The following is a 14,390-nucleotide window of genomic DNA, read 5'->3' as shown; positions in this document are numbered from 1 at the left end:
ACATAAAATTGGACACTTGCAGCCCACACAAAATTGCCGGTGAACCTCACTGCAGGAAGCCCTAAGTGCAGGTCCTAGATTTTCCTATACTGTAAGGCAGGAAGCAAAGAACTATCACCTGGTTGCCTAATTCGTGCAGGAATCAAATGGTAACCATATTTATACATGGAAAAGACATGCAAGAAGTAGTAGGACTGTCAAGTTCTGGAACTACCCCACTGTCACATAAAATGGGATTTCAAAAGGATCAGAAATTCCTTCACTGACTTTTTAACATTGTGAGAAGAAATATTTCTCTGGACTTCTTTTAGTTAACTCCATTTAATTTCTCTAGACTTCTGTAAATACTTAACATAAGTTGCTAAAAAATCTTCACACACTGCAATTCCTGGTTTTTTAACAACAATGGTAACACTGGCAGAGATCATACAATAGTCATACTAACATCCTCAGCGAAAACAAACACCATACCAAGATGAAGTGTGCCACTATTATTTAGTTCAGTAACAGTTAAAATTTAATATGAAGTATGGTGTGGAAGCTTGGCTTAATGTTCCAGTTAATTTTAACCGCCTACAGTAAAGAAATCTGCAAGCATACCACTTATAAATTTCTGAGAGGATAATAATATGCATAGTTTAAAAAACAGAATTCAATTTTAAGACCACAGAGACTTAGGTTACTATAAAATCACCTACTAAAAAATTAGTTGAAAGCACTGCTAATTTATGGTCCAAATAAAGAGGTAGAATCTTTAATAATTCTGCATAAAGGGCAACATGTAGCAGATCAGCTCTCCTAAAATTAATGTACAATGAAATTTAGTTTTGATTTAACATTCCATATATCAGTATGGACCAGACTTTTAAAATCACGTTAATATAAGCAAAAATCTGATTTAAGAGAACAATATTATTTTAAACAGCAAAGAATTTACATTATGATGAAAAGTAATGCTCCTGAGATCATTTACAATTCAACACCATACAAAAGTAGCTTGAATATTAAAACACACATTTTTACAGCAGTCAAAAGTTCCATATTTATGCTTAATTTTACCTTACCAAAATGTTGAAAAAAGGTAAAATTCTAATTTCACAACAGAAACACTTATTACATGTGTCATTTTGCAGCCCCACACAGTTGCTTTTACTACATCTATATACTTCTGCATGACAGTTTGGTGCTAAATGGACATTTTTGCTACAATTTGTTTTATACTAAAATTCTCTATGCCGGTAAGAGTAAAATTAAATCAGTCAGAACAAATCACAGAAAGAAACAACGTGTTGTTTATTCTTACCATGAAAGGAAAAGAGGGGGAAAAGAATAATCAAGTATTACCAAACATCATTACATTATATAAAATATAGTATACTTTGTCCTATTAGCAACATGGAGATACACTTCACTTTTTTCCAAATAATATGGTCAAATCATGGAAGTCCAGAATTGAGTAGCAATTTCAAGCTCAACACTTTCTCAGGAACATTGTCCAAGCTAGTGAAGACCACATGTCCCAAGTGAAGGATGTCTCTTTTGCAGCACTCGTTTTTCACAGATTTCATATATAATATAGTAGCATTACCATAACACTGTTTTGAAATTCAAAACACACATGCTTCCTCTGATTTTCCAGAAGTGTATCAACTCTTCCCATTGATTTGACTACTGTATTTTACAAGGTGTAAATTAGTTAACATAGTCCTATTTATAGTACCATAAAAGAAAGTTTATTTGCATGTCAAAGCTTTAATGACTTCATTCTACCAGGGGAATACTAACACTGATCTATAATCCTTCTGCAGTCTCTTCCCTTCACCCAAATCATACCAAACAACTTTCAAATAAAAAGCAAAGACTTGGGTGTTGAGGAAGGGATTAACTCTACCTTATTGTACTTCTGGTTCCTATTTCTCCTCACTTCAGATTAAAAAATAGGACTTGAACAGATTTAAGTGCACTTTAAGTGAAGGACTCTGGACCCACCTCTTTATTGATAAATTTAACACACGAGAGTAGCTCTAAGAGTCACCAATTGACTCATATAAGGAACATGAATATTCCCTGAAAACACAGGTAGCACATACCCAAGTCTATTGATTCCCTCCAGAAAAAGGGGGAGAAGGAAATGCACAGAGCATGCCATTGAAATAAAATCTGCTTCCTTAATCTGGAAAAATTGCACTTATTCCTTCACAAGATGGAAATAACATCAAGCAGTCAAGCAGCCACTTTTTACACGAGACTGGAAAAGAGGGCATAAAGTCTGATTTTTACACTGTTATTCTCTTCTTAAAGAAGTAGTATCCAATACACAAAAAGGTAAACATATTGCCTTATAAAATTTTCTTATGCATCGTTTATCTTAGTACCATTTTCCATTCCCTGAAAAGCACTCATTTCTTTTCATCTTCGACCACTGCAACATCTTCAATGCCTAAGATTTTTTTTTTTTATTGCAGCCCTCCAACAGGAACTGGTGCTCAGGTGAAGTATCACTCATATCAAGGAGAGCACAATAATTACCTTCCATCATTACAGTTTAAAGTCCTGTAATATTTATGTTTTTGGAATGACATCCCATTGCAATACACTGCAAACAAATGAGTCAGCAACGCGCAAGCATTTTCTGCAGGGATGATACCTGGCCACTTACTCATTGTTTTACTATAGGTTAGTATTTAATTCTTCCAAGTGTAGTTCTTTGCAAATGATTTTTTCCCTTCCCAACTTACTATGATCAGCACATATATTAACACTCTTTTCAATTCCCTTCAGCCTTGCACAGCTTCATTTGACAAATCTGCAACAGCTCCCACTGTTTATTTTATTAATGGGTTTAAGGTGCACTCTGAATACAGCCTGAGAGCAAATACACTTAGTATGCTAGAAACAAGTTGAGGAGATGACTGGTAGACAAAGACAGGATACTTTCATTCTAAACAAAGAGAGGTGTGTTTTTTATAATGGAAAGAAAATGTGGGTGACATTCAGACAATGAGCTCTTCACTTTTAGTGTTAACCAAAATAAAAACAAGCATTCTTCATCAGGATGCGCGATTTAAGTCTTCATTGTGAGCACACACCAAGAATTTATTCAAATTCTTAACATGAAAGACAGACAAAAAAAATAATAAGGAATGAAAGATGAAAGTGAGTTCTGTGACAATCTAGTATACTATTTAAGCTTAAAACTCTGTACTATTTTTGTTGTCTGGAAGGTAGACTCAAATTGGTATACAAGTTATACTTCTTAAACACTGGTAAACAGGCTTTGAAATAAATATGCTTTCTTGTTTGGTTTTCATGCATTTGATACAGACAAAGCATTCTTCCATCACAAGACCAGCAACATAAACTTGATAACAAAGGTAAGACTACAGCCATATAGGAACAAACTGCTGAGTCTGGGGAACTATGCCTTCGTTCACATGCATTCATCAGACCTAAAGTACTTTTTTCCAGTTATATTTAAAGGCTTCAGGGCCCGCTTTCCAATCTGAAAGGTTTTGCTGCACGCAGCTTCAAAGAGATGTTCCTTCAGTAGTGCAACATTACTGCAAAGTCTGGGAGTTGTAGTCAATCTACTTCATTTTTTAAGCATGTGTGCATACTAATTTTAACATCAGCATAAAAAAAGTCTGGATACACCTGACCTGAAGCTGAACCAGAACTAAAGACCACCTCTTACTGAGAGAAGGGATCAAAACAATGCAGTCAAACAAAGCAGGAAACAAAGAGAATTGTTGACTTGTCAGACTCCATTTCTTACTCTAAAGCAAAGTAAACACTTCAGAGTTATAGCAGAACAGCAGATTTTTCTCTCTTACCTCTCTGACTTCATTGAGTTGACCGGATCGCTGGCTCTTTGCTCTTCGAGCGGCTGCGGGTGATTTGTGATGTGTGATGGTTACAACGGTTGGCCCACTTTGACTCATGTGTTTCTGGCCACTGGGAGATGCAGAGTTAACTGTCCCAGGTGGCAGCAGAGATGAGCTTCTACTTCGTGACGATGAAATGTTCTAGAACAAGCAATGGGATGGTGATATTACCAACCTTCACACAAGTAATAATGTACAATTCAGCCTACAGATCTGTGTTGTTCTACTTTCCTCACAAACCTAATCTGGAGATGTAACTGCTTTATTCTTTCTGAACCATCTGCATTGCTCAGCAGAGATGTTCTTGGAAACATTAGAGCTATTGCCTCTGTTTCTTGGCTTGCCTGAAATTGGCCTTTGCAAAAATCTTCACAGATTCTTACATAATAACATTCTGCTAAGTTCTTACAATCGTACTTTTTAGGAAAACTTAGGAAGGATTTTGCAGGCAGTAATAACAATGCCAGCACAGATATTTTTTATGAAACCACTGACCTACAATTCACCAAACTGGTGTGAATAGCAAAGAAGAAAAAAGGCTTTCACCTGATGAACACCTGAAACAGCGTAATGTTTCCTGGTTTTAACATCAGAGGTGCAATTTTGGCAAGGTACAACAATTAAACATTAACATTTTAAACAAAAAGTAGCCTAAAAACATCAACACATTTTGGAGTAAGTTTGGGATAAACCCTATTTACAAAAAAGGTCAGAAATAAATCTCCAACAGTATCTGTAGTATGAATACTTTTAACACACAACCTACAAAAATCAGTCAGAACATTCAGACCTTTTTTTGTTATCTAACTGTCTGTCAGTGTTGCTATCTCAGTTTGTTCTCTGCAGACCTCAAACACAAGTTTTCTGGGAGGTCTGTGGGACAGTAACTCTCAATCAAGCGCAGATGGGCACTAGAGTACCATGGGACATCATATATAAAAGTGCAATATAAAAGAGTTCTTCCCTTCTTTTTGAACTGCTGATTGCATCTGTAAAGTTAAAACTCAATCAGAGTAACTTTTATCTCATGAAACACAAATCAGTTTAGACGGTGACATTTAGTAGCACTTTAAGACAGTGAAGTAAATATAAAGCCTCATGGGTGAAACACAGTTTCACCTCTCCTACAAACCCTGCACGGGTAATGATGGTAGCCTACAACATTGCTAAGCCAGCTACCATCAACATGAGGTCTGCTGGTAAGTGCACAAAAGTATTCCTTGGGTACAAATCTCTCTTCTTATCCCTTACGGGTCAATTTTCACAATTCGGTGGTAATTCCATTAAAAGACTTTAAATCTAAGGTGGACAGGTGCCAACCAATACTGGAATTAAAGTCAGGCCTCATGTTACCTCTACACTGACTGTAAAGGACAAGGTAGATTATCTGGCACTGCCAAGGAGGGAGAAAAATAAATTACACAATCTCTCTGCCACCCTCACACAAAACTAGACTTTAGACTTTCTGAGGTATCTGAAGGTTTAAAAAAAAGGCTTATCACATTGCCATTGTGCAAAGAGTTGCTAATCTCACAGAAAAAATTATTATTCCATTGGTCTGGACTTAAAATTTTACAAACACTTCCAAGAAATGACGGTCTGACTTTTTTTGAAATTAATATATTCTTTGCTACCATGGCCAATAAGATTATAATAATAAGCATCTGTTCAAAAATTATCTGTCCTGGCTGATAAATTACAATTGCATTAAACTGGATTTGATGCTAAGGCAAAAAAGCAGCACAGGCTGTAATTTGTCAGAAAGGCACAGAAGGTTGCCAGGTTTGTAATTCACCTTCCATTTGAAAGAGCATCGCTTAGACATAACTACAATTAAAATAAAAGGCAGAGGAAAAGGTATTTGGGAGAAACAATGGGATATGGGAAACTGAGTGTGATTGAATTTCCTTTTTTAATACAAGTTTCACAGAAAAAGGGTACTCCTAGTATATAATAGCAGAATATACTTTACTGATGTTTGGTTTTTAAACTGACTACCATCAGAATACTTCTAAACTATGTTTAGGGTGTAGAGGAAGAACAACATAACTTCATATTTTTCATCATAAAATCAACTTCTCTTCCAGATTAATAAAAAGTTATTTTGTTTTTAAGATTAAATCTTTTGAGAATCACTGACATTCTAGTATCATGCAATCACAATATTAAAAATACATGGCTGCTACTTTCATATAGCTAAACAGATCGTAAAACTCTGATAAACAGCAGCAATGTGAAACAGTGAGTTTAGTCATTAGTTTTGCTTAAAAGAAAACAATATTCTGTGAGAAGTGAAGTTTTATTATGTTTTGATTTTCTTGGGGGAGACTTTTAGATCTGCAGGTAACACAAAAGTAACACAAAACTAATACAGAAAAATCCAGGTACTGCTTCTGCTTAAATACAAAATCAGGAAAGAATTCTAAGAAAGAGTCAGCTTTCAAAAAAAAGCAGCTGCCAAAACAATCTCATTTAACATGCACACTCCGAGATATATGTTCACAAATTGAAATGCACGTGTATTCTAAAGTCAATATCTATATCAATGATATTATTTGGCAATGCAATGCTATTTTTCCTCAAGACAGTGTTTCAAACTGCAGTGAACTATCTGCAGCTGACCCATGGATCACAACAGACACCTTGACTGCAGCTCATGCCACACATTTTCTCCCATGCCAAATAACATGATATGCCTTTTGCCAAACCCCACTTAGGTTTGGGAGTCATAAATTTGATAGTGAACTATTCATACAAAAGCTGCTAGCTAGCTGCAATTTTTTTAACCAGTTTTGTATCACAAGTAAGTAGCGAACACATCTCCAAAAAATAGATATGCTTATCATTTTAGGAGTCTCTTAATCCCCATTACCTTTTTTTTCCATACAAAATTTTCCCTAGTTCATATCACAACTCACTGGGCTACATCATCAACACTCATAAACTATGACTAGAGGCAGAATAAACAGTCTGTGGGACCACAGTGCATTGAAGATGGCTCTTCATGAAGTTTTGCAAAGGCATGTGGCAGCCCACAGGAACTCTTGGTAGACAGTCATTTAGAGCATGGAGTTTGGGGATCGGTGAATCAGGAGAGAATAATCAGAAAAAACAGTGCATGGGTAGTGGGTGGTGCTTAAGAAGGCTGCCTCTTCACGTACACTAGGTAAACTCAAATCTCTACATACGTAAGTACATAGCCTAGCAAGGGCTGACCATATCCCACTGTCTGGTGTACCTGACACTCAGCTCCATACCTTGCCCTACAATAGAGCTACGGGATCTCCAGGGAGAGGACATCACCAGTGAACCTCTCCTGGAGTCCTCTTCTGCTCTCAGTTCAAGACAGCTATCAATCCTATGCAGTTCATCCAGTCAGGAAGATTGGCAATCCTGAATTAGCACGTACAGCCACATTCTGTGCCAAGTACCAGAGTCAAATACATTGGTCTGTGATCAGCTCCCACAGGTCTGTAAGCAAGTTTTCCTCACCTCTTCGTTTTCTGTCCCTTTATACCCCTCACCCATCTAGTGACCCGACATTGCCAACCAACATGCCAGAAAATTCCACCAGCCCACAACACAAATCCTCTGTCACCTAATTTGGGATTATTCTCTAGAGGACATCTATAACACACAAACCTTAAATGAGCTCAGCACCAGAACCACTGGCTACCCATGAAACTACCTCTAGGCAAGGCCCCACAATAACTACAAAAATTTCCGACTTACAAAAGCAGTCACACACAAAGTGCAGGTGAATGTCTGCAGAAGGCAGTTTTTACAACCATTCTAAACCTTTTGGACTCCCCTCCTGCACTGCCACAGAGAACAGGAGCAGAGCACTGTGCCTGCTCAGTCCAAGGAGATGGGGGCAGCATCCAATTCCTTCTGACAGCTTCTTCCTGTCATTGTCAGAAGAGGACTCTCCAGGAACTGCACACTCAGCCCCTTAGGCAGTTTTGAATTTTTACAGCACACTGTCAACACCTATGTCCCAGCCAAATACTTGACTCGTCTTTTGCAGAATTTTTTCAGATTAGACACATGGAATGACAAGCATCCCTTCTGCACTGACACACAGCTGCGCAAAAATCAAAATTCCCATTTTTGTTATAATGTTAAAATTTATGTGAAGTTTTTCACTGCTAAAACCACTCTAATTACACATCATACTACAACAGTCATCAAAGTCACTCTCGCAGGAAATCAAAGCAATGACAGTAACTGATGGATCTTTATTCCTAATCCCCTGCTCTTCCCCCTAGAGCTGCTTGTATGACTGATCTGTCTCTCCAATCATGATCACATATAATTTTCTTTGGTCTCACTGCTTTCTGGCTCCCAAACAAATAAATAAAAAGATAGCAAAAAGTCTGATGAAAGGAAGACATAAGCTCTTCAAAAATTAGTAATGCATGGTTCCAATAATGAGTCAAGAAATCCACAGGTTGAAGCATCCCAAAAGGATTACAAATATTCTTCCCTAAGGCTACACTTTACTATTGCTCTAACAGTTTGCCTGCTAATAAAATGAAACCAATAAAAGAATAATAAAAAAGCTAATAAAAGATTAATTTGTAACTTGTGTTCATCTTGGTTTTATGACCTAAAGCTAAAGTATGCTTAGCTAATACAGATTTGGGTTAAGATTTTTATTTTAGTAGACTGTCCATCCCTCAGATAAAAAAAATAGAAAATGAAGGCTTCCACTACGATATCAAAAATCCTAACAATTAAAATAATGTAGTTGTAGAACAGTAAGTTCCAACTGTACTGTTTTCATGACTCATTCTCCCTAGAGACTGCCCTTCTTGTTCACAAAGAAGCTGAAGTGTTTTTCACCATTTACCAGAAGCAAACAATTTTGTTTATTTTGGAAAGTAAATGCAATGTTCCAGAGATCAATAAAATCATTTCTGAAGTGAACTGTCGTATCTGTTTATAGTTGATAATCATCATTTTCACAGGCACTGTGCCACAGATGTTTTCCTCAGAATAATAAATACTGAAATGACATTCCTTTACTCCTCCGCATATACACAGCACAGAACCAATCCCTGCATGCAGCTTTAGAGCTATGAGAAGTCACATGCTATCAAAAAGTAATTACAATTTTGAGACACCACCATTCAGTACTTTAATTCCCATCTACTTCTTTTCCAATGCATCCTAAGTAAACAAACACTGATAAAAGACAAATATGGACAGAGTTCTCTTTCATTTACATTATAATCATTCACAAATATTAAAATGCAAATGACTGAATCTACATAACATCCAAACTTCAGCACTGCAAAGGGACCAGTTTATGATATGTTTTGCACATTTCTGTCAAGCATCATCTATGGTACTAACTTTTCTGACTGAATGTTCTTGTGCTTCATCATCTTCAGTAAGGCAATCTCTTTTTAAGCAAGAGACTGTGGTAATAATTCCATCATAAAATCTTTTCTTCATCAAGAATAATTTAAGCAAGCTCATGTTCAGTCCTAAATAGATTTTCTTCCATTTCTGTAAAGGGATTTAAGAAGCAGAGAGCTGTGAGCAACTCTTACCTTCATGCAGTTTCCAAAGGGGGGAAAAAAAGACCTCAACTACACACCTATCTACAGACAAGCACTGCTTCCTTCTCAGCCTCACTACTGCAAGAATTTCAAAGCATGCTTTAATTAGAAGTGCCATTCTTTAGTTGACTTCTATAGGTCAGTGATGAGAAGAGGAAGCAGACAAGCATACCAACAGAGAGAAGAGTGAAGCTCAAAAGAAAAAAGAGGTTTGATGTGCATGGAAGAACCAAATAACACTCTCAAAGACTTGAAATTTTCACTAATGTAGCTTTATGAAAACAGTTATCATGCAAATGTTAAAAATACCCAGTCAATAATCCACTTAGAAACATAAAAGTATATCTGTGGTCATTCATTAATAAGGCAAGAAGAAACCCAATAAAAACCAAAGATCTATGATAACCATTCTTCCAGCTGTTGAGAAAAATTACAAATCTGCCTCATAAGGATTTTATAAAAATGTTAACCTCAAACGCTGAGGCACTACTGCAGGTGCTGTTCCACATTACAGCTAAACTGCTACCACAGTTGGCACTGAAAGGGGCAGGTTTGGACTTTTTACTCCACCATTTTTCCATGCTGGCCCTGAGGCCCTTTGGACCTCATGTAGAGCCACTGCAGGGAGTTAAACCAGTAGAGAACCAGAGATGGAGACACACATTCCCCAGTGAGTTGGTCAGAGAGCTAAGTCCTTTTTAGTAGGATGCCATTTTTTCTGTTTGTGATGCCCAAATTAACACAGAAACATAACAAAACCCACACAAAGGGTGGCAGCAGAAGGAAGGGAATTGGACTGCAATTTACAGCTGCAGGGAATGAGCCAATGTGTCCAGCTTAAAAATGAATTCACACCATCCAATTTCTAACAGCTAGCTCACTGTGCAGCTCCAAATCAGAAGCTGGAAAAAGGGAGAGTCTTATCTCCTTATTCTAGCACAGATATAAGCTGAAAATTACCACCTGAGCACAATTTAAGACAGAAGCTACTTCTCAAGATAAAGGCTTCTGTTGCCTGTCACGTTCCTGATACGTACACACCGAGTTATAAAAGGGTATTATGCAAATCCAGCAACTGATCCACACGTTGGAATTAAGAGCTGGTATAAAAACCTGTGTGTTTGTTTTTAGTGGTGCTTTTACAGCCACCATCATTATACAGTCAAGAAAAAAGAGGTATAAAACAGAAGAACTAACAAGCTTGTGACAATTTATGGATACAAAATTATTCTTGGATTATGCATAAGCCTACTCCTTGAAAGCATTTTACATTGCTGAATTCAAATTTGACTAATGCTTTAATTAAAACTTGTACAAAATATTCACTTCGAATAGTCTAAAAAAACCCAGCAATCCTACCCAGACATACAAGATTTCTTCCAATAAAGTGTGATTTGGCACTTGTGGAGGTTGAGCAATCTGTAATTAAGTGAAATGAGACTTGTATGGGAATACCAAGAACATTAAGACTATCTGACAACATGGGAATTATTTGCCAGAGAAGACAATCCTTTTACTGCTTTTTTTACCATTAAGATGTAAAATTTATTTAAAACAAAGTCACAGACTTGGTTTGTGTTACATGCACCTGTTAGCTGTATAGCTCACCTTTGGACCATTCATTAGGATGCAACTAAATTTAGTCATTAGTATATAACCTTTTCTTTCCTTTTTTTTTTTTTAATCACTTCTCTGTTTAATTTCCTCCACCACTCCAGTCCCCAGCTGAAGCTTTAACGACAGCAAGGACAGCAAGTCATTAGGTAGCATTTTGAAGCAGGCAGTAGCTCTGAAAAAGAAAGGAAACTACTGCTGATATAGATCCAGTGCAGGAAGAAGGAATGCTCTTCTGTGAATATTTTGCAGGAACAGTGACAGCTTCAGTTTTGAAAAACATCCTCCAAATCATCACATTTTCCTATGAATTTCCATCCATTAATATTTAATCAAGATTTTAAAAATGTGTTCTCTCTCCCGGATGAAAGACTTGATGCTAAGAGTAGCTTCTCTGGCATTCCTGGGAACCTTCCCACTGCTTGCCTGGTTATCCCATGGTTTTTTCACACTTAAACTGTATCACACTTGCATAAAATAAAACATACCCCTCACTGCATATTTTTCACTTCCCATTCCATCTCCTTCTCAAGTGTATGACTCCTAAAGAACCTCTAGAAATTTCTGCCTCAGTCTTCCTGTGAAAAAGGTGAGTTTAAGTTGTAGAAGAAACTGGGAGCAAACACTCAGTCTCCAACTTTCCAGATGCTGTTCCCAGCAGAGACAGAGCTTGGATTCTGTTCAAACTCCAGAAGCCTAAAACACACAAGTATCTACCTGCCTGTTCATGACAGCACCATGAGAGACTGAATTTGCAGTTAGCACTTACTATAGCCCTCGAGGTATGGGGAGAGGGAGGAGTAAGGAGATCCAGCCCTGCTGTCAGTAGAATCACAACATTCCTATCAATGGTAGAGCTATTTTAACAAAATCCAAAAATGCAGAATTTTTGTTAAGTCCTCAGTTATGCAAAAGGAAGTCAAACATGTACCCTTCTCCTTGTCATTACAGACCTTTTGATGTAATTCCAGTCCCTAAACCCAACACAAAAGAAACAGTAAGGTGGCTAAAAATAGCAGAACACTAGTTTAGGTAAATTTAAACTATTTTAAAGAGCATGTTTCCACCTCCATGCTAATAATCATCATGCTAAAGTACCTTCATCTATAAGATAGAGAAAGAAAAAAAAAATCAACGAAGAAATGAAGCCGTTCTTGCTTCTCTTACCTCCTACTAGGCAGTGGTTTTGAAGTAAGAAACTTTGAGGAAAATAAAAAAATTAATTAAAAAAAAAAAAAGAAGTAATAGAAATGCATTTTTTTCTAGTTTCTGGAGTCTCTGTGAAGTACTGTTCCCTTGTAACCAATATGTGATCTCCCAACCCTAATAATTGTAGCATTAATGCTTTTTATTCCTTGCTTTTATTTTATAGGGAAAAGCAGTAAGAAGTTTTAAGACTTACTAGTAGACGAAATCTAAGTTAGCACTATATGCAATGCTAAAGCCAGGGAAAATATATCCCTCAGTCAATATTCTAATGCTGAGAAAACAGGAGGGGGAAAATGAAAAAAGTATACTGAAAAAGAGATAAATCTTATCAAAAGAAAGGTTCCTAGGAACAGGTAAGCACAATGTTCCTTCAAGTACAGTCCACTTCTGGACTAAGAAGTGGAGAGATGAGTGGTCTTGCCTGAAGTGCATAAATTCCCAACATTTCATTTTCTGGACTGTTATGTTTAAAGATACAGAAAATATAAATTTTCTGTATGCTCTGTGGCTTAATAGAAAATAGAGTGCTTCACTAACAAACATTTCAAGTGAAAAGTGACCTAGTCTGATTTTAGATGTAGATTTGCAACACAGAACTAAGGAAAATATTTTAGTTTTCTTCAATATTTCTATTTTATACTCAGCAGATTCAAGCCAATTAAAATGTATCTATACCAAACACATCCGTTAACCAAAATGCATCTACACTCCAGGTTCCGAGGTCAAGTTTCTCTAACTCATCAGTCGTCTAAGAAAAATGCAAGAACCCTCTTCCTGCTGTCTAAAATAATCTTTCATTTCGTTCCTCAGTTACATATGTCCACCACCCCTCAGTCAAGGAAATCCTTTTATTTTCTTGGACAATGAGCCTATGAACCAGAAAAAAACCCCACAGCAGTTGTAGGTCACTATGCAAGAGTACAAGAAGTAGTCCAGAGATGCTCCCCATTATAAGCCCTTCCTGTTTCTAGAAGTTGTGTCTTAGATCTTCTGCGACAGATGTTGTCTTCAGATTTAATAGTCTCCTGCTTATTCAGTCAAGACTCTCAAAAAACATTTTGCCTTTCAAATGCTTTTCAAATCTATATATATTTTTGGCATCCAAAGCATCCCAAAATAATCTCCAGTTTTCATTCACCTCCTTTTATTTTGATCCTTTTTTTCAGCTCCTTTTCTTTGAGGCTCCCCATATTGACATTATTATTAGCAGCTAGGAAATACTTCCTATTCAGCCACTGCAGAGCACTTACTAACACTGTACTTCCCTGATTTGCCCTTTCCCTTCCCATCATCAGAAGAAAAAAGAGTACAATGAAGTCAAAATTCATCACAGAGTTCATTCTGTACAGAAGAATAATAAATGTGATGAAAAGTACTTTCCCCCACTACAACTTTCCATTTCAGAAATGGAAGGGGACTGATAAAAGTATTCATGACAAGTATTTGACAGAGTTGGAACAGTCTAAGTATTATCCCTTTTGTTCCCTGTTCATTTCCTGATAATTTCTAAAATTCTATTTGCTTCTATTACTAATTGTTACTTATTTTCACTGTTATGACACCAAGATTTTTCTCTTGACATACTAATTTAGAACACATCAAAATATGCAGATACTACTACTGTAGGAGCTCAACATGGACAGGTAGTATGAAAAATTTAGAATATAAATTATTACTAAGTGCAACAGTTTTTACCTAAGGAGGAGAAATGATCCAAACTTCACTTACACATAAATCAGCTTCAACTCAATTACTGCCATCCTAGAATGAGACTGTGCTGTTAAAATAGACACCTCTACAGAATTATTTTTCAGGAGCGGGCAAAAGGATAAAAACAAACCCAGTATTAAGAAATATTACAGAAATTAATAGAGAGTAGAAGAATCAGTATGTCATTACACAAGTCTCCGATATCATATATACTGAACAGCACTTCTACTACCTCACCACAGTACACTGCAGATGCTAAACATTTAAATGGGTTCAAGAAGTGACCAAGAGAACTTATTGAGGAATAATTCCTTGATGGCAACTGAGCACAAACAGTTACCATCTCTATCTAGCACAGGACCTGCAAATCAACAGCAACTGTAAGAGTATCCCAAACAAGTAGAGT

At 36.7% G+C, this 14,390-nt stretch overlaps 1 protein-coding gene across 1 annotated transcript in view; it reads right to left on the bottom strand.

The window, feature by feature from the left end:
- Positions 1 to 14,390, bottom strand: part of OSBPL10 (oxysterol binding protein like 10) — a 110,644-nt gene that overhangs the window by 63,529 nt on the left and 32,725 nt on the right. Inside the window, exon 4 of the mRNA XM_051788987.1 lies at positions 3,834 to 4,025. Within this exon, the coding sequence (XP_051644947.1) occupies positions 3,834 to 4,025 (192 nt within the window). The remainder of the gene's footprint in view (positions 1 to 3,833; positions 4,026 to 14,390) is intronic.

The sequence above is a fragment of the Manacus candei genome, unplaced genomic scaffold, assembly GCF_025592945.1.
Source record: "Manacus candei isolate 608988 ecotype Guabito, Panama unplaced genomic scaffold, ASM2559294v1 h1tg000026l, whole genome shotgun sequence".
NCBI classification, from domain to species: Eukaryota; Metazoa; Chordata; class Aves; order Passeriformes; family Pipridae; genus Manacus; species Manacus candei.
Note: the sequence above shows the minus strand (reverse complement) of the source record. Positions and strands in the feature narration are given on the sequence as shown.